This window comes from Agelaius tricolor, unplaced genomic scaffold (genome assembly GCF_023055355.1).
Source record: "Agelaius tricolor isolate 1412-34295 unplaced genomic scaffold, bAgeTri1.0.p SCAF_1, whole genome shotgun sequence".
Taxonomy (NCBI): domain Eukaryota; kingdom Metazoa; phylum Chordata; class Aves; order Passeriformes; family Icteridae; genus Agelaius; species Agelaius tricolor.
Genome location: NW_027269261.1, coordinates 15,415,067 through 15,435,233, shown reverse-complemented (window position 1 = coordinate 15,435,233; position 20,167 = coordinate 15,415,067). Strand labels below are relative to the sequence as shown.

Below are 20,167 nucleotides of genomic sequence, written 5' to 3'. Positions count from 1 at the left end.
CTTGAGTTGGTTAATCTCATAGAAGAAATGCAAGGTGAAATGTTACAGGAGAATATCATCAGTCGTTTGCATAGATAATTCTAATCAGTATGTAATTGGTAAAATATAGTTTGCTTAAGAACCACATTTTAACAAAAGCTTACAGCTTTGTTTCTCACCCTAACAAACTGTCTTGTCTTTTGTGCTGCAGGCAATCCCAATAGCTTACATGACAGCCCATCTCTAGTTGTGGATCAGCAAAGATGGACTATTTATCATTCCAAAGTCAATCTCCCAGCAGCACTAAATGATCCTAGGTTAGCAAAAAGGGAATCTGATTTCTTTACAAAAACATGGGGAGTGGACTTTGTGGACACTGAAGTCACGCCTTCATTCTACCTCCCACAGATCACCAAGGAACATTTTGCATTATACCAACAGGAAATCACTCCGGTAAGAACTCCCAATTAGGTGCACATAGTCCTAGGAACCAGAAAGAGATGCTTCTTCTAATTAGATTATCCTGGCTAGTAGCCCACTGTACAGGTAGTTGATAATTAATTTGCTTTTTCAGTGTTGTTTGGGTCTTCATTTGACATTTCTGGTTTTATAATCTCAGAACCCATCATGTGGAAAATGCTCTCTGAATTGTCCTGAGGCAATTTCATGTTATTTTTAACTTCTGTTTCTGAGTACCAAGCTCTGCACCAGGGCTTGCAGTTCATATTTATTCTTTCTGGTTGTTAATCCTTTTTTCCTGTAAGGATTGTTTAAGGATTGGGCTCTACAATGCAACATAGCATTCTCAGACCTTTGGATCAAATGACTACATGCTGCAAGGATTGGCAATATTTTTTAGGAGTCTTCAATCTAAACATTGAAACATTTATACATTGACTTCTTAAACTATAAAGAGGCCTATTGTCTTGGTGATTTCTTTTGTAACAGGGAAGTGTAAGCTACACCTAAGGACACCAGGACCAGTAGGAGACTTCTACAATCTCTTAAAAATACAAGTGTCAGTAAGTATGTAGTATTTTCTTTTTAACTGAAAGAACATGTAGAAGTCTCCTGCTGTTCTCTGCTTCCTTGGTTTGTAACTTCCTTATTTTTTTTTGTCAGTTCAGAATTAGCTGCAGGAAATGTTACTTGTGTAATTATGGTTAAAGACTGTAGAAGGGAATTGTTTATAAATGAACTACAATTGAACTATTGCCTTTAACTCACATATTCAGCATTTAAAATGTTTTAAGATTTCATCCTTTAAAATTAGTACTTCATGCAGTGACTGCTAAATGAAGGAAGGTTTTGAAACTGGGACCTGAGCTGTGATGTATCTTCTTGCAGAAATCTAGTTAACATTGATGCTCTTTAGAAACATAATTTATCACCACTATGGTCTCTGGTGGTGTTTAAAATTCGAAGCTCAGCATGATGAAACAAGATATGTAGTTTCAGCAAGGCACTCATTAGTAATATGTGCAAGTAATTTCTACTTACGTCCAATTTGATTTAGCAATGAAAAAGGATTCTTTGTGTGTTAGTGTGATTCCTGGATTAGTCAGCAAATAAGTGTTTGTATATGTAATTACAGTTGATCTATAATTGTATATCATTATGTAGAGAAGTTATTACACTTCTTCAATAATGTCTGTGTTCATTTTCTCTTGAGATGTAAAGATACAGGAAAAAAAACAACACATCCACTACAGGTTGAAGTTTTTAGTACCTTTCACCTGGACGAACTTTGTCTGAGCTTATAAGAGGAAGAAAATACTGTGAACTTGCCAGAATTATTTTGCATAATTTAGTTGTGTTTCACTGAATGTTTTGCTTCAAATGAAAAAAATCTTGGTTTTAAGCATCAGAATAATTCTTAATATATTTTCTCTTCTACAGAGAGAGAAGGTTCATGAAAGGTGCAAGAATATTTGTACTCCTAAAGATACCTTTGACAGGACACTATTACACACTCACGGTACAGTCAAAGCCTCCTTTAGTCATTAAAAAGTGGTGTATTTTTTGTATCAGTATGTTATAACATCAGTAGCAAGTGTTATAAATGTTACTCATCATTGATTCTATAATGTGCTAATTGTCCCTGTTATTTGCTTGAGATCTTCATGTACAATAATAGCCGATGATTTCTTTGAAGCAAGAATTAAAAACTCAGATGTGGTAGGCTGAGAGGTATTCATGACCACTGCTGACATTTGTAGGTCAAAATATTAATGATACCTGCTTTTAAACTTTTTCTTGGCACGTTTGGATTTGTCACAGGTCATTGTGGCCCTGGCAGTGTTTTCTTTAACTGCTTTTTATTTAAAGATCCATTGAAACTGGTGCATCAAATTTGTATCACCTGTTGGCTTCTCAGTGAAGAACTGCAGTGCCATTCCTGTATCTCTGCCATGAAAGTCATGTCATGGCTGAGGTGGGAAATTATATCTCTAGATGATCTACTCTAGACTATCTGCTCAAGCCAGGGAGGACAGTGTCCAGTTGGGTTGTGAATCTCACAGATGGAAATGACACAATCTGTCTGGGCAACCTGTTTCAGTGTTTTACCACCCTCCCAGTAAAAATACTTCCTTGTGTTCAAATGAAATCTTTCATGTATCAGTTTCTGCCCATTGCCTCCTGTCCTGGCACTGGGCACCACTGAGAAAATTCAACTTTGTGTTCTTTGCACCCCCTCATCAGATCTTTAAGCACACTGACCTTCCCTGGCCTTTTCCAGTCTAAACAGTCTCTCCTTCTTGTTTCTTAATCATCTTTGTGGCTCTTGACATGATTCATTCCAGAATGTCTAGGTCTGCCTTGTGCTGGGGCGCTTAAATCTGCACTTGAAGGCTGAATTTCAGGACTTCATGGAAATAGTTCAACTAGTAGGAAACTAGACAGGAAGGAAGGCAAGGGGCAAAATAAAAATTAAAAAATAGAAAAAAATATACATAAAAGAAGCACTCATAACTTGGAGAAAGTTTTTATTATTTATTTTAATTTACTTTCTCAAAAACATTAGCATAAAAGGGTTTATTTATCAGTCTTGATAAATTTTATCTATATCAATGTCTACAGGTCATACAGCAAAAAGGATTCAGTAGTTTACTCCTTCTGATCAAGTTATTTCTGCTTTCTTCCTCCTCTTCTGTGCCAAAGGAAGCCCTTTTGGGGGTTTCTCTCTATTGGTGTTACTTTGGAATAGCTGTTCCAGAATGAGTCTGTCTGTGCTGCATACTGAGACATAAACTAGAGATTTTAGAGGAGCTAAGATTTTAGTTAGAGATAAGCTTTATTGGAGTTAATTAAAATAAGTGGGTAGGCCTTGATGAAGTTAGGAGTTAGTAGTTAACTAATAATTGATTGCTTGTCAACACAATGTTTGGTTAGCTGGGTTTATAATGAAGAATATAGAGATTGATAAATAGTGTTTCGGAACATAAGACGATTGTAGGCCTCCTCTGTTCTGAAACCAATTGAAGATGGGGAATGGGAGTTCTACCAATGGGTTCATTTGTCATATTTGCATTGAAAAGGTAGAAAGGTCAGAACGAGGAAGACTTCATTTACTTCCTCATTTTGGGACCCTCCCCATGAAAGGGACCACTGACTCATTTTGAGGAACAAACTACACATGCTTAATAGCTTTTGAACTAATTACCATATGAAGCAGGGAATGGGATGTACCAAAGTTATGAGTATGCATTTGTATTTTGGATATTCAATACTTGTGTAGATAAAAGGGCTCTGTAATCACCTGTAAATTGTGGTGTGTATTTGGGAGCTATCCCTCACGCTGCCCAGAGTCACAATAAACATACACTTTCTAACTTTGAACTGTTAGAGAGTCTTTGTCTGTCACAGTTGGATATTGGTCTTAGATCAATATCCATATTTTTTTAAATAAATCAATACTGCAAAATCAAAGTGCCTTCTTCAGTCTTACCTTAATCCATCTTAAAAGAGTATGAGTGTTTTGAAAAGAGAAAGTTACTGTCACCAAAGTAACTGGGAGCTGCTTGTGTAGCTGGACAGTTCTTAGTAGAAGCATCATTTGGTAGACTGAAGCTTGTGATTTTCTATAAATTCTGCTGTTACTGTTTCCTGTCTTCCTCTAACTCCATCCCACAAGACTTAGCCTTTCGCTCCTGTAAGAACTGGTCTGTGCAAAGGCTGAGGACAGCAGGATGATTCCAAGATTGCCTTTTGTACTTTGATACAAATAAGAGACAAATGAAGTAAAAACCAAAGAGAGCAGTATGGGAGCTGATGCTGGGGTAGCACTTGCCATGTTTGTCAGGGTTGAGCAGACTGTGCAGCAGAGATATGGGCTTGTTTCTTGTCAATTCCTCGACTTTTTTGTCCTCCAGTGTGCCCCTTTTTCATAATGCCCACTAAAGTAATGAGTAAGGGTGGGACATGGGATTTTGGCTGAACTTCAAAAGTCTGAATTTGCTGTTTCTTCAAGTTCTGCTGGGATACAATGAATTAACTCTTTTCCCAGCTCAGTGTTCTCACCCTGTGCAATTGTCAGGTCAGCATACTCCATGGGAATTAGTGCTGCTGTGCTGCTTGGTCAGTGCTTGGGACTCTGGCCTGAGCCCTAGTTGCCAGTCTTTGTGCATCCAATCTCCAAGTGCTGTGCAAAAGTGATTATATGGGCAGCTTCAGTCTGAAGCATTAAAACTGGGATGATGTTAGAAGGACCTTTTACTGGCCCTTGCCAGTGCACTAATGAATGTGAAGTGCTAAGTGGATTGCTTTGTGTGACAATCACTGACGGTGCCAAAGCAGCCAAGTGCAAGCTCCCTTGAGTAGTCTGGGCATGAGACCTGAACTGCAAAGGACCAAAGAGTACTTCAAGGAATCAGAATATTTCAGGTTGGCAGGGACTTCAGAAGGACTTTATTGCAACTGCCATCTCAAAGCCAGTTCAGCTGTGAGGTCAGACCAAGCCATTCAAAGCTTTACCAAGAAAAATAGAAATATCCAGAAAGTATCTACAAATATATATCCGGAAGATCTCTGAAGTACCCATCCCTTCTGGGCAGCCTGCTCCAATGCTTGACTGTCCTCATATCATCAAGGTTCTCCTCATGTTCAGTCAGGAAGTTTCATTTCAGTTTGTAAGTAAGCATGTTCCCCCTCTGTGAGGAGCATGGCACCATTGTCTTGAAAACTTCCTCATGGGATTCACTTGTTCAAGGGAATTGTTTCCTATTGTTTGCTCATGAATGACTACCTGTGTTTTGTTTAATTTTAGATAAATCCAGGACAGATCTGGAACAAGTACCTAAGGTATGGCTTCTGGGCACTGAATATATATACTGTTGCTTGCAAGCCGGAGCTGTTGTAAGGCTTTCTCACACAAAGTATTGGATATATGCATGTACTCTGTTCTTTGTAGAAATTTTGTCCTCACTGATGACTTGGGTTGATTCTTAAGAGGATCTGTAGTGTTCAGAATTTAAAGACTAAGGATGATTTGCTTTGTCTTTTTTTTTCCATTGTTTCCATGGTCTCAGTTTTCCCCTTAAAGTATAATTTAACTACCATTATTTTTTCATCTTTAAATAAATGAAGTTAAGACGTCAAAACTGAGCAGAATTAGCCAATCTAGGAGGAAGGGAAAACTGAAGAGTTTGAGAAAAGCTTGAATATTGCCTAGTGTACAACTCCACATTAGGTTTAACTACTTGAATCCTTGATCAGAGCTCACTTGCGTATAAGCATGGAGCATACATGATGTGGATTTTTGTGTCAGGCTGACACAAAAGACACAGCTCCAGATTCCATTTTAGTCTGAATAATTTTTTATAGGTACAGTAAGAAGTCAGAGTATTAACATGGGTCAGCATCTCTGTGCCAGTTGTGTAGGCTGTGACTTGAGTAGTTGCCACTGCAGTGTTTAAAGTCCAGGAAACAAGAATGCTTGAGTGTGGTGTGATGCTAAAGTCTGCGTTGAACCTTTTAAAATTACACTTCATAAATAAAAGGAAGAGAGTTCTACTGCCTGCCTGTAAGCTCAGGGTTTGGTCAAGTATAAATAATGTTACCTGAGAGAATTTTAGACTAATAATTCTCCAGGAGGTGTGGTTAATGTTATGTGTTACTGACTCTTCCTGTGCCCAGCACAGTTGCTACATCCTGCCTAAAGGATGTCAGCTTGAGGCTCTGCTCCCTCCCAGAGAAATACTTGCTGCACCCTGACAGCCAGCTGGATGATCAACCTGGTCGGAGCTGTGGCCCCAGGAATGAGCAGATAGCAGCAGGATGCCCTTGTTAGTGAAGAAGCTTTGCTCAGATCCTTGAGAAGGCCCACCTGCACTTCAAAGCTGCCTATGTTTGCACACTTGGCATGTTTAGGTCATCTCAGGTGGTTGAATCCATATGTAATTTTGGAGCTGTGACTTCTACTTTCAGGAGGATGTGACTGTCAGATAACAGAAGCTTTTAAAGTACATTGGTTGTAAGGTCTGAAATGAATTTGTTTGCCAGAATAAATGAAAATCTGGATTTTGAAATCAACAAATAAGGTCTCTGTTAGCTTAATGAGACAGGAGATATGTTTAACTGGGGCAAAAATATAGGGGTGAGTGAGGCACATTTATTTCTTTTGTTTTTCTATTTCAGATTTTTATGAAACCAGATTTTGCCTTGGAAGATTCCTTAACATTTAATGCCGTTTTACCATGGTCTCATTTTAGTACCGCTGGTGGAAAAGGAAATCGTGATGCAGCTTCCTCCAAGTTACTTCAAGAAAAGGTACAACTTTGACACAAGTTATGGTTATCCATCAGTGCTGGTGGATATTGCAAAGGAACTCCATGGCTGCTGCTGTGTAGTGTTTCTTGAGGCATCATTGTGGGCTTTGCTATCTCTCATTTTACATCAGGCTGCAGATTGTTAGGAAATCATGCAGGAAGCATCCTGCTGGAAGAGAGCTCTTTTTCCCTGCTCAGTAAATCTGTCAAATGTGGAAAAAAAGAATCTGTGTATTATGTAACAACTGGCTTTTCACAACAGCTGTAACTTACTGAAACAGCTGGATATGGAGAACTTCAGAGGTGTGGAGTAGTTTTCTTGGGGAGGAAGAGCAGTTCCGTAGAAGGGAATGCTGGATTGCACAGGTTGTACACTGTGTCAGACTGTTATTTTCCAACATTTCAGGAAAATTTCAGATTCAAGGCACTGTGGTTTCTATGCTAAAAGCAATACTAAATCCTCTGGTGTTTGTGTTTTAGGAGATTCCTCTTTTGTTGTTGTCTGCACTGGTCTGTTTTTGCATTTCACAAAGAAGAACATGAAAGCAGAGCGGTTTCTTTTATATTGGAAACAGAAGTCTCTTCTTGGTTGTTTTTATCTTTTTTTTGCTAGTTATGTAGTCATAATATAGAAAATCTCATAATGAGTCATCTTTGCAGTACAAATGCCCATAAAATGCTTTTAGAAAATCTGAGTAGTGAGGTACATTAGGAAAAAATAAGGTACCTTAGGAAAAAATAACATGAGATTGTCTGGAAGGTGTTTCCAAATTTCTGGGAATTAGTCTTCCTCCTCTCCTGCCAACTCAGGAAGAAGTGACAGGTTCTGCTGGAGGCTAACTCAAAGGTTTGTTAGGTTGTCCTCCATATCTAAAGTTGGAGGAAGGCTTCTTTGGAGTTTTTTGGGGCAGTTGCTGTCTGAAGATGAAAAAGCAGTGTCTGGCATATGCTGTGAAATTCCCAAAATGTGCCTGGAAACAGCATGGACGCTCAGAACGGACTTGTGTTGAAGCAGACCCAGAGCCCTCACTGATGCAGAGGAGTGAAAATACTGCTTCATATGACTGAAATGAGCCCACGTTTGTTGTTTTACTTTTTAAAGCCTCTGAACTGCACGGGGTTTACACTTACCACGTGTAAATATGCACCCTGCTGCCGTAATTGTCCCTAGCTCCAGGCACCATTTTCCAACAGGATTTTGTAAACCTTGTCTAAAGCAAGATCTTTTGGACTGCTGTTGATCTACTTAAAAATTTCCTCATGGTGTTTTCTTCTTTACCTCCTCCCATGTGTTGCCCTACATTGGGATTGTGAGCTTTCTGAGGCAGGTGCTGCTTGCTCTGTTTGTTCTACCTTGTTGAGCATAGTGAAGGGACCTGGGGCATCTGGTTGGTACAATCACATAAATAATTGTTTGTAATAGCCCTTTCTCTGATCCCTGTGTCAGAATCTGTCTTGGCTTTCCCTGTGGCTAGGTGTGTCACAGCTGGTTGGTGGAGGATGCTTCTGATTAAATTAGATGTGAACAAAAAAGGTGGGTTTGTATGTTGTATAAATCCTTAGTGTATCCGTGGGAAGCAGTATGAAAATAACTCCAAGAAGGAGACATTCTCCAGCTGATTTCCTTTCCGTCTCTGGTTGGCCTTTTCGAATTCAGCAGGAGGTTTGAATGCTTGGCACCTCTGAGAAACCAGGTCATCTGAGCATTAACATTCAGATGAGCATCCTAAAGCTTCAGTCCTTGGAGTTTGCATATTCAGCCTAAGCCAAAACACAGAGCTATTACAGTGAAAGAATCAGACCAGCACAGTGGTCTGGTAACTGTTGGACATAGAGAATTTGAATTTCAGGTTCTGAACAAGTAGGTGTACTCTATCTCTGGGAATCCCACAGTGCCAGCACACAGGAAAAAGGCTTAGTACTAATTCCAGCTGGTTGGCAAAAGTACAACTGCAGCCAGAGATACCCTGGAGATTTTTGTACAAAGAAGGTACTACAGCTTTTTAAATAAGCAGAGCCATTTTGGTGGTGTGTCATCAAAATATAGTGGCTGCAACTTTAGCAGCTTCAGTGACCCAAATTTCATAGCTTATCTGCATATATATACTGTTGCTTGCAAGCCAGTATCCAGAGCTGTCTCCTGGTTATTGTCCACATTCTGTGGCCAGTGTGCAACCATGTGGTACAAAACTTGGGATATTTTAGATTTATTTGCTTTTCTAACTTTTTATTTTCAAGCAGGAAAGGCTTAAATCCATCTTCTCGCAGTGATTTTGAGTTAATTTAAAAAGAAGTTATTAAACCACAATGACAAAGGGATTTAACTCTTATTAGCAAAATTTCCTTGTGATACAATGAGACAAATACTCTGAAAGTGTATTTGCATGGTGATAAAGCTTCCAGGTCATAACAATAATGTTGGTTTTTCCTCTTCCCAGCTGAGCCATTATCTGGACATCGTGGAAGTCAATATTGCTCATCAGATTTCTCTCCGTTCAGAAGCATTTTTTCATGCAATGACCTCTCAGCATGAGTTGCAGGACTACCTCAGGAAAACCTCCCAGGCTGTAAAATTGCTTAGAGAGAAAATCTCTAAAATTGATAAAGTAATGTGTGAAGGATCGCTTCGAGTTTTAAGACTGTCACTCACCAGAAATAACTGTATAAAAGCATACAATAAACTGAAATTAATGGCTACTGTACACCAAACACAGCCCACAGTACAGTTGCTGCTCTCCACTTCGGAGTATGTTGGAGCTTTGGACTTAATAGCAACAACACAAGAGGTGTTACAGCAGGAGCTTCAAGGTATTCACAGTTTCCGGTAGGTAACCATGTAGGAAATACATAAAATGCAAGAGAGCTGGAATGTGTTGAGCACATTATGTTGGCTGAAAGGATTTGTTCCACCTTTGTTCATTCATTCTTAGAGGACCTAATACAGAAGGTATAAAATGTAAGTGTGGCATACGTAGTGTGACTAATGCCTTTGCCAGAGATGGGGTGGTTGTTTTTTTTGGAGTGGAATGAAATTTTGACATCTAAATGCTTTGTCCTCTGTTCTGGTTTACAGACGTTTTAGGGGTGCAGAGATGAGAGCAAAGCTGTGGCTGGACTTTCATCTTGCATGGCTTGTAGCTGAGAGGTGTTTTCCACGTGGGGGTCTGCGATCCTCCTGCAGGCAGCACCCCAGGGATGGGTCCTTGGGCCTGTGTCTTTAGTGGCTGACTTGGGCTGGAGTTGTAAAAGGAGCATGCAGGAATATTAACACAGTAGAATCCTTCTACCTGATGTAAAATAATCTGTCATAAGATATAGGTACTTTAAAAGTGGTGCATGCAAAGCTGCCAGTGTGGCATGATGCTGGCAGGAGCAGTGTGTGGTTAAATCAGCTCCAAGGCTTGCATCAGCCAGCTGAGGAGCTGTGTGCTAAGTTTTCTAAGTTGGTGCTGGGTGAGGGGTGCTTTGTTCAGAGGTTTTGTGGTTCCTGCAGCTCAGTGGTCCACAGCATGCCTAATGGAAACATGATTGCTGCTCAGTACCTGCAACATGAATGTTCAGAACTTTATATAATTACTGCTCTTGTCCACCTCTTTTGTCAAGTTCCTAACACATCTTCTAGCTAGTTCGGAAAAACCTCAAATTTTACGTAGAAAAGATCTCAGGAAAAACTCCCAGAAAAAGTATTAAAAATGAAAAAAAAAATTAAAAGAGCTAATAAACTATTGGGGTAAACTTACCATGTTTTTGTTAAAAAACCTAGAAACAGACCCTCTAAAAAGTGTAACTTGTCTCTATTCAGATGCCTCAGTGCAGTTTGTCCTCTTCAGTGTTTGTGCTATCAATCACTTGATTCTGGTGCACAGCCCTTGACTGGGTCACCTTTGGATTGACCTTGGTGACAAGTTAGTGCAGTTCTACAGCCCTGTGACAGCATCGCTCAAAATCAGCTGTGTTTTGCAGCTGGGTAACCTGTGTGCTCTGTCAGCAGAGAGTGCCATTCTCTTGTCATTGATTGACATGATGTCCCAAGAATGTGCCATTGTTTCAAAATTACCCTCAGGTGTGGAACATATTTAGATAATTATCTTGTCTGTAAAGAATAATTTCTGTGCGTAAAGCTTAGCTGGTTGTTTTGGTAGTTACAGACAGTGATGTGTGTGGGAAATGGCCTCTCTGCTTTGAACAGTAAAGGCTCACAAAGGTGAGTTAAGAGCTATCTAAGTCATGTACCCCACCAGAAATTCAAGTGCAGCTGAGAAGCCCTGCACAGTTTCCAAATCTCACAGTGGCCTGTGTATATAGCTTTTGTGAAGAAATAATGTGCAGTGGAAAGATGGAAGTCTTGATAAAACTTCTCAGTAGAATGTAGTGTTTCTAAAAAGAAGTAAATTAAAAAAAAAAATCTGACTTGGTGGCAAGCACATATTCTTCAGCTTTTCCCAAGAAATACCAAAGGTATCTTCTTGCTTTATTCTGAGCGAGAATGATGCAGTTGTCAAGTTAAATACCCAGTTTATTTTAACAAGATACTTCTAAAGCAATAACATATTTTCTAAATAATTACTATTTTTTACTAAATATCTGATGAAAAAACTCCCAACATCTTGTTTTAGTGTTGCCATGGCAGCTTGTAGAATTTGATGTTTTCAATTGAGTCATGCCAGAATCATTCAATATAAAGCAGTAAGAAAATGACTCAAATCATCAGTTTTTCCCTTGTCACACTGTATGCAGAGAAGAATGTAGTTTGTTTCTAGTTGTAGCAATAAATGAAGAAATCATAAAGGTTATGTGAAGTAATACATTGATGTCTTTAGTCTGGGTTAATGTCACCAGTGATATGTGTCAGTTGTAACTGCTTGCTACTACTCTAGGATAGGATTAAAGTTTTAGAGCTCTAACCTTTCCAAGTTCACCCTTTTAATTTTACAAAAGAAAGCTGATGTGTTAACTAACTTAAAAATCTGTGAAAACACTTTCTGCGTTGCTTTCACAGTCCTTGTTGGGGTGATGGAGATACGGTGGTTTTGTTTGTTAGGGGAAGTGTGGTTTGGTTTTTTGTTTTGTGTTTTGAGGATTTTTTTCCCACAGGTATGCTGGCAAACCACACTTTTATAGTATTTTATTCAGTAAAAGCTGATGCATGGAAAAATAGTTCTCATTTGTGTATTTTAAAAGAAGCTTTACCCTGAAGTGGTCATCTTCCATGATAGAGTTGTCATATTCAGTATTCATTGAAAGGGTCTGATGTGTCAGTGGTACCTGTTAAGAGATAATTACCAAGGTGTTTTTCTAGAGTGTGAATTAAGGTTTGATTTGTTCCTGAATGTTTCAGTTTGGAGGGATTTTTGTGGCTGCTAGGGTCTGGAACCTCTTGGACAAAGTGTTGAGGGCCAGTGCTGGGAGCTGTTGTTGGATGTTTCCATAGCTGAGTTTTGAGAGGAGAGGTTTCGGTGTGTTTTGGTGCAGTTCAGCACAGAAATAATGTACCAAGGAGCATCTTCATGCTTACCTCGGTAAGAGCCTTTGTGTTGTGGCTCCTAGTCCTGCAGTCAGTGCCCATGATGCAGTTGACTTAGATTTTCTACAGCTATTTTTGTTTAAGTTAGATATTTTAAATATGTTTGCTTTGTCCATTCCAATGAGTTACTGAACAATTTCAAAAGCAGGTACATCCCTGGTCATCTTGAAATTAAAATAAGTAAGTTAATCTGCTCAGCTCAGATCCAGCAAGATTCCTGGACTTCAGCTCAGTGCTGGCTATGTGGGTTTCTGCAAGGAAGAGGAACCAGGAGTCATGACAGCAAAGGATCCAGCTACACCAGCACTGAATGAAAGCCATGTTCATCCCCCCCATTTTGTATCTAGGCTTATCTAAAACATCACAGCTCCACTTAATTCTCATTTGCAAAGTGTTTGTGCTTGTTTGTTTTTGTTAAAGAAAAGGCAGTATGATTTTTCCTGATATTTGTTCCCAGCTGTTAGCGGAAGTTGAAAAGCCTGTAGTGTTTGACATCTCTGAAGTTCACACTTTTAAAGGGTGGTTGACATTTCTGATGTGAGAAATTCCCTTGTGGTTCTGTATGACAACAGTCTGCAAAATATAGTCTAAAATCTCCCATACTTGAGAAAAATATTTTTCATTTAGAGTAGCATAAAAATGGCAAATTTAAAAACTCCTATGTATTCTTTGAAAGCAATCCTGTCATGTGAATTTAATCTGTGATCACATCAAAAGCTCAAATGTTTGAATTAGAAGAACTTGTGGACTGATGATCTGAGGAACTCAACAAGCAAAAGAAGTATTCCTTCTTTTTAACACCTTTATGCTGACAAGCAGTGAGTATTCTTAGTTCTGGTTCACCTCATTGGGCAAAGAGGTACTTGGCACCTTCCAAAAAAAGAAAAAAGCCCTACTTCCAAATTTTATCCTCCATCAATATTCAAGTCCATATGTTTTGGTGTTAGGTGACAGTGCCTCTGAAAAATGCATGATTTCAGCTGCTCTGAGGAGTGAAAGATTGGAGCCTCCCATTAAGCCAGTGTTTGATTGCATGGAAATTTCCTGCTGGGTGGTTATTTTCTTCAACTGTGAACTAATGATTCGTTTTCAGGTTGATTATTTAGCTCATATCTCAATGGCTGTTTTTCTTAGGCATCTTGGCTCACAGCTTTGTGAACTGGAAAAGCTGATAGATAAAATGATGATTGCAGAGTTTTCAACTTATGCTCGCAATGATTTAAATAGACCCCTAGAAGATGATTGCCAAATTCTAGAAGAGGTATGTCTGTTATTGAAATTAACTGTCTCATGAATATGTTTGCATCTTTAACGTACTTAATTAGCACCAAGTAATTCACTCAGGTCTCTAGTAGCAACACTATAATTTTAGACTATTTAACTTCTCATCCACACCTCTCCCCGCCCATTTATTTTTGTGCTTGATAAGATTAAATAATTCTACTTAAACTCTGAACTGCAATCGAGGCCCACTTCATTTTTTCAAAATAATCAGTTCTCTTTTCTGTGATTAGATGTATACTGAGTTCACTTCATGAACCTAAGCATGTAAGTGGAAAAGAACATGGACTCTGATCTACTTGGTTGTAAAAATTTAAGTTTTGCAATGAAAGCTGATATTTGCATGTTGTTCTCATTCTGTCTCCCCATGCTTTTATGGGTGCTTATACCAAGCATATGCTTGCCCTGAATGAATGCTTCATTCCCAGTATATATAGATATATATTCCTCATTCCTCTGAAGATCATAAACATACAAAGATTAGGCTATTGTGGTTGCTTTCTAGCCCAGAAAAGATTTTTCTGGATTTTGCCTGTAGGGCTCTTTATTAATTGCTAGAGCCTATGACCTGTTCAGCCTTGTTTAATCCATTTATGAGATGTAGTGGGTGGCAGTAGCACTGCAGTGCTCCCCTTTCTGCCCTGTGGTTCCTTGCCCTCTGTGCTGCAGCCTCTCACTTGGGCTGTGCTTACTGTCAGCCTTGCTCAGGCTCAGGAAACTCACTCATGGTTAGAAATATCCACAGGTTTAAGTACTTGTGAGTCAGCCCAGTTGAGGAATTGGCAGGAAAAGGGGTGGGAGGAAGAGACTCAGCTGGTATTGCCACAGGGAACTTTTGTGTATAGGCAAAGCTTGGCAGTTGTCTGGAGGAATTGGATTGACCTAAATGCTGTTCACTGTGTGCTTGATACATGAACTTTCTTACTGCTGTGCAATTTCTTAAAATTGTTTCTTGCCTTCACTTTGATATTTTTCATGTGTGTTTTTTTTAATTTTCTTTTTGCTTGATAGGAGAGACTTGTATCTCTAGTATTTGGACTTCTAAAACAAAGGAAACTAAATTTTTATGAAATATATGGAGATGAAATGATTAATACTGCAAAGAATATAATTAAACAGGTAAGACAAATATTTCTAATGTACCTGACAAGCTTTTTTCTACCCCTTGCAAATATTTTTTTTAGTCATTAATAACAGGTCTGATTAAGTTTTTGGGTGGCTGATGGTCTCTCAGTTAGAGCAGCTGAGCTTGCAGACACTTAAAGGGCTCCCTGAAGCACAGAGGTCTTTACAGAATAATTTTTGGGAGGTGCAGGTAACATAAGCTCCCTGTTTTCTGTGTAAAATTAACATTGTTGTGAACTTCCCTTTCTCTTAACATGTGGCTCTCTGAAATAGTAGAGTTGTGTCATAGCACTACATTTCATTAAAACCCACAACAAAACAAACATTCCAAAACCACACTAAAAACCTCTCCTTCCCAACACACTGTAAAGCAAAACCCGGGAGTTCTTGGTGTAAACACATAAAGGAGAATCAAAGAACTTGCCAGTTTAAACAAATGAATTCCCAGCAAATGGTACAGAAAATACTTCTTGCCTTTATGTTAACACAGACCTAGCACAGGCACATGATAAAAGGTTGGAAAATATCCTTGCCTATTTCTGAGAGAGCAAGGTGAAGTAATGGAGAAGGTAGAAGTGCTTACCTTTAAAAAAAACTTAAATTAAGCCCCAAATCCTTTTCTGCATTGGTGTGGTGGTTTGCCGTTTAGGGCAGAGTATTTCAAGACAAAAAACCTTATTGATAAAACCAGCTAAAATGAATAATTGAACAAAATTCAGATTCTTGCTTTGGGGGAAATACATTGGGTAATTTGGATAGTGACATGAAGACTTGTTTGCAAACAGATCTCAGGCTGAACTTAGGGGGTGTGTGTGGTACTTTCAGTTTTACTCATCTTGTTTGTTTTCCCACATATGTAAGAATACTGTGTAAGAATGGGGTTCTTTTTTCCTAGAGCCAGGTGATTTTTTAGAGTTATGTTCTGATATGCTATGAACTCCCTCTGATTTGTATCTCAAAGGCTGGGAGATAGGTGCTGCGTTGGGCATCTCCTGTCCTCATAGCATAGTCTGCAGTTCACAGTTGTATTGTGAGCTGGGTTGGGAATCTAGTTTTCAAAAGTTTGGATTTGGTTTTTTAATACTCTTAATTGAAGGTTTTTGTTTTTAGCCAGACTTGGCTGTTCCAATCCCTTTCACATTGCAGCCCCATGGTTCTGTTGTTCTGGTTGTACAGGGTGGATAGGCCCATATTGCTAGTAAATTTAAAAAAAAAGGAATTAATGGATAACACCAGGATAAAGCTGTTCATCTGCCTGGCAGTCTCCACTGGCTTTTCACTTGCCTCTGTCAGCAGTCATTAGGAGACTTCTTTTTCCCTTCAGATTCTTTGTTTGATCTTATAATAGACAGGTAGCACTCCCTGTTTTTCTGCTCATTCTCAGTCTCAAAATGCTTTTCCCATTCTGCTGGGAAAATTTAAGTTTGATTTTTCAGGTTTCCCCTCTGCTTAATAGTAGATAATGTTTAATCAAATTCCAGTGTAAATTTCTGTTCATTAAGGAAAATAGGCAGGATTTGTGTAATTCCGGTGTGGTTTGTGCAATGCTTTTGTATGGTGGCCCATTGTCTCAACTCTTAGGGGTACTTTTCCTTAATAAAGGAAACTCTTTTCTTGCCACACCTCAAATGTGCTTCCTCTTCAAATGCATTGCTGGGCTGTTTTGGTCAGTGAATTTTAGTAGGTTTTTGTTGCCAGGCAAGTGTAAGAGCAGAGGTTTGTAAGCACTGAGCACACTGCATGGTTCAAGAACAAGGCTGTGTTCTTCTTCAGAAGCTTCGGTACTGACCACTATTATTCAGAACAGAGGTAAAACCTGTGTAACTTGAGATGGCAGCCCTCAGTCACCATTGGGATTGTACAAACTTGCTTAAAGGCAAGATGAGTTCACACTCTGCTACTCATTTGTTCAGTTTATTGACTGGCATTTGGGGGAAAAGCCTTTTTTCAGTCTGAGTGGAGTTGATTTGTACCTTAGGCCTACAAGTAAAGGAAAAAGAGATGAATGAAATGGCTGTAGAACTGTAGATGTGTTTGGAATGAAAATTGATTGTACTGGAGACCTGAAGAAGCTGGCCAGTTTTGTATGCACTGGTTGTTTTGGGGGTTTCTTTTGGTTTTTTTGAGGGGGTGGGGTTTGATTGTTTTTTGAGGGGTTTTTTTTTTTTTTTTGGTGTGTTTTTAGAGAAATAAGTTGTTAAGTGATACAAGTATCTCTTTCTTTTCTTCTTTTACTTTTCCTTATTTAACTTAAGGATTAATGTGTTTATTATGACACTCAGCAGTGGTTAGAAAGAAGCTAAGATCTTCTTTTGTTTTGTTTTTTTTTCCCCCCTTAAAATTTGCCAGTGTGTGGTTAATACAGTATCGCAGATAGAAGAAATAGACACAGAAGTGGTTGTTAAGTAAGTATGCAGCCAGATTTTTTTTTGTGGTGCTGGTGGGTGGGGATAGTATGATTTTGAGCATAGATAAATTTACTGTTCTAATTTTTGCTTAAATTTCCCTATAATTAAGGATTATTCTTCTCTTGCATCCTAAGACACTGCTTTTGTCCACCTCTGGGTGGATATTGTTTTACTTCTCATTCATATTCTAATGTCACCTTAAATTTACCCTTGAAATAAATACTAAAATTCTGTGAATCTCACTACATGAAGCATATATTTCTTGAATACATCTCTACTTGAAAGTGTTCCCTGTTGCCATAATCTGGGACTTTGTACTAAAACATGTCATGAGTTTAAGTTCCCCATAATCAAGAGCAGGAGCTATCCAGAGGGGAGACCAGACAACTTCAGCCCTAGAAATGGTCCATCAGGAAGCTCACCAAGCCCATCAAAGGCAAATGCCAGAGCAGAGATGGAGATGGAGCCTGACTCTTCTCAGAGTTTGCCCCAAGGGCAATGTGGAAGAAGAGAAATTCCAGTTGAATGGTAGGGAGAATCAGTTTCCCAGAAGGCTGGTCAGACACTGGAACACAGCCCAGAGAAGCTGTGCAATCTGTGTTCTGGGACATGGTCAGGCTTTGACTGACCCAGAGCAACCCTGTGCAGTTGGATCTGCCTTGAGCAGGGCTTGGCCAAGGCAGCTCCAGAGGCCCCAGCTCCAGGGGCCCCTGCCAGCTTCTGTTTTTTCTATGGCTTTATGATTCACTTGACTCAGCAAAGTGTTACCCTAAGATAATAAAAATAGTCCAGCTGATAAAGCAAAGTGAGTTGCAAAACCTGCATGGAATTCATACCCAGATTGAGAAATGACTGGGCACAGGGTCATTTTTACACATTGGATATTTGGTCACCATTCTTTAGTGTTTAGTCTTCTGCTCTTGAGTCCTAATTGTGTATTACAGGGTTTAATTTTTGTTCTGTCAATGATTTTTCTGCTCTTTTGCCACAAACTGCTGACTTGTACTTTAATAGCAGACATGGTCTCATTGCAATGCCTTGCAAATAGAGCCTTTATATGGGCTTAATAACACAGCTTTTTAACACTAGAAAAGTATTTTCATGTAGATTTTTTGTAAATTTTTTTTTCCTCCCACATGGTTTGTGAAAGTGTTATTAACCTCACCCCTTGTAGGTAACACATATTTATCCTAGGGAAGAGAACATTATGCCCAGGAAAGAGCTAAAGGGTAAATGTGAAGCTTTCATTTTCTGATAGTATGATCTAATGCTATATCCCTCCTTCCCCTCTCCACTTGCATTGTGTTGATCATGACTGTTGTTTAGTTGGTGTCTGTCGCTTGCCAGGTACAAGTCTATTTCCTTATATTCCTTATATAAAAGTCAATTTTCCTTATATTTGCAATTCCATTTAAAGCATGTTTTCTTTTCCTTTATGTGCCAGTAGGCATCATGGCCGGCAAACAATTGCTGTTTGCTGAATACTGCTCTTTTTTTAGGCTTGCAGACCAGATGAGGATGATGAATTTTCCTCAGTGGTTTGATTTACTGAAGAATATTTTTTCAAAATTCACTATCTTCCTCAAGAGAGTAAAGGTAAGACATTCATCTACAAAGAACTTCATTCAGTTCAGCCATTAAAGGGAATGAAGTTGTTTTTCCATTTGAAGTCTTAAGATGTTGGTTTTGCTTGTAGAGTTCAAACTTCTGATTGAAAGGAGATGTGCATATTGGCATCCAGGGCAAAAAAGATTAGTGCTAACAAAGAGAGCAGTGACAAAGAGATAATACCTCTTTTGCTCTGTTACTTCTATTCTAAGCTGCTAGGGATTAGGACAGGACTTTTGTATGTGTTAGTTTGCTCCAAATGAGGTTTCTTTCACCTATCTCAGAAACATCAGATATTGGTTGCCATCAGACAAATGGATCTGCCTCTAAATACTAATTACACAACAAAGAAAATCTCTTTCTAGCACAAACTTGTGGCACTGGGTTTTGGGGTGTTTTTTTGTAATAAAAATTATATTTCATTCTAGGCAACGTTAAATACTATCCGTAGCGTGGTTTTCTTGGTTCTAGACAAGAACCAAAAAACCAGAGACCTGGAGGACACGCTGCAGAAGAACTCTGCTAAGGAGAGCCTGGTGGACAGCGAGGTGGCCTACCTGACCCACGAGGGGATGTTCATCAGCGACGCCTTCGGTGACGGGGAGCTCCCGGCTGGAGCGGCCGACTCGGCCTCCCAAAGGAACACGTCCCCCAACAGCGAGCCCTGCAGCAGCGACTCCGTCTCGGAGCCCGAGTGCACCACCGACTCCTCGTCCAGCAAGGAGCACATGTCCTCCTCTGTCACTCCAGGAGGAGTGGAGATGATGTGAGTGAACTCCCTGCCTGTCTCCGCCTGGCAGCGTGGCCAGAACCAGGGTGAGGTGCAGGCGATTGTTTCTGGTCACACATTAAAAAAATTACTTTGGAGGAATGTGCTTTTTAGGTAGGTGAAGTGTAGTGGCTCTCCCCCTAGAGACTGCCATCAGAGTGCACTGTTACATTTGCCTTTTTTTCACCTCCATATGTAGTGGTACAGGGACTGATTTAGTCACTTCTTCCAGAAAAGAGCCCCTTCTCCGTTAGTTTTTTTTGGGAGGTGGCTTGTGTAGAAAGCAGGAGAGATATGAGTCCCTGGAAGACAGATTGTTTGTCATGCCTTTAGCAGGCAGAAGCATTTCTGTTCCCTGTCCATGTTTCCTATGCTTATTTTTCCTGGGGTTTTTTTTTTTTTGTTTGCTTGGTTTGTTAAGATGGCTTCATAGAATACACCTTGATAAATTCTAGAGAATAATCTTCTGTTTGTCATCACCTATTTGACTTGCATAAATAAATAAATAAATCCATCTCAGTGCTTTGGTTACATAGGCAGTGCTGCCCTGAGGTGCTCCAGTCTCCAAAGTTCCAACCTTCTGGCATCCTTTTATGCACCCCTTACTTGTGGCTGCAAGTCAGAGCTATCTTTTGAAAAGAACCGGGCATAATGTGTGTGGGACTCAGGCATGAACCACTTCAAAAACCAGCATGTCTGGATACAG

General features: G+C 39.5%; 1 protein-coding gene across 2 annotated transcripts in view; it reads left to right on the top strand.

Annotated features, from left to right (window-relative positions):
* VPS54 (VPS54 subunit of GARP complex) overlaps window positions 1–20,167 on the top strand; it is a 48,550-nt gene that overhangs the window by 9,726 nt on the left and 18,657 nt on the right. The window contains exons 4-14 of one of the 2 annotated variants that reach the window (XM_071424580.1): window positions 191–296; window positions 388–432; window positions 1,879–1,957; window positions 5,246–5,280; window positions 6,690–6,747; window positions 9,185–9,570; window positions 13,405–13,531; window positions 14,563–14,670; window positions 17,026–17,081; window positions 18,584–18,680; window positions 19,121–19,458. In XM_071424580.1, coding sequence (XP_071280681.1) covers window positions 191–296; window positions 388–432; window positions 1,879–1,957; window positions 5,246–5,280; window positions 6,690–6,747; window positions 9,185–9,570; window positions 13,405–13,531; window positions 14,563–14,670; window positions 17,026–17,081; window positions 18,584–18,680; window positions 19,121–19,458 — 1,435 coding nt within the window. Of the gene's footprint in view, window positions 1–190; window positions 433–1,878; window positions 1,958–5,245; window positions 5,281–6,615; window positions 6,748–9,184; window positions 9,571–13,404; window positions 13,532–14,562; window positions 14,671–17,025; window positions 17,082–18,583; window positions 18,681–19,120; window positions 19,459–20,167 lie in introns of both variants that reach the window. The other variant, XM_071424572.1, reaches the window with a different exon arrangement.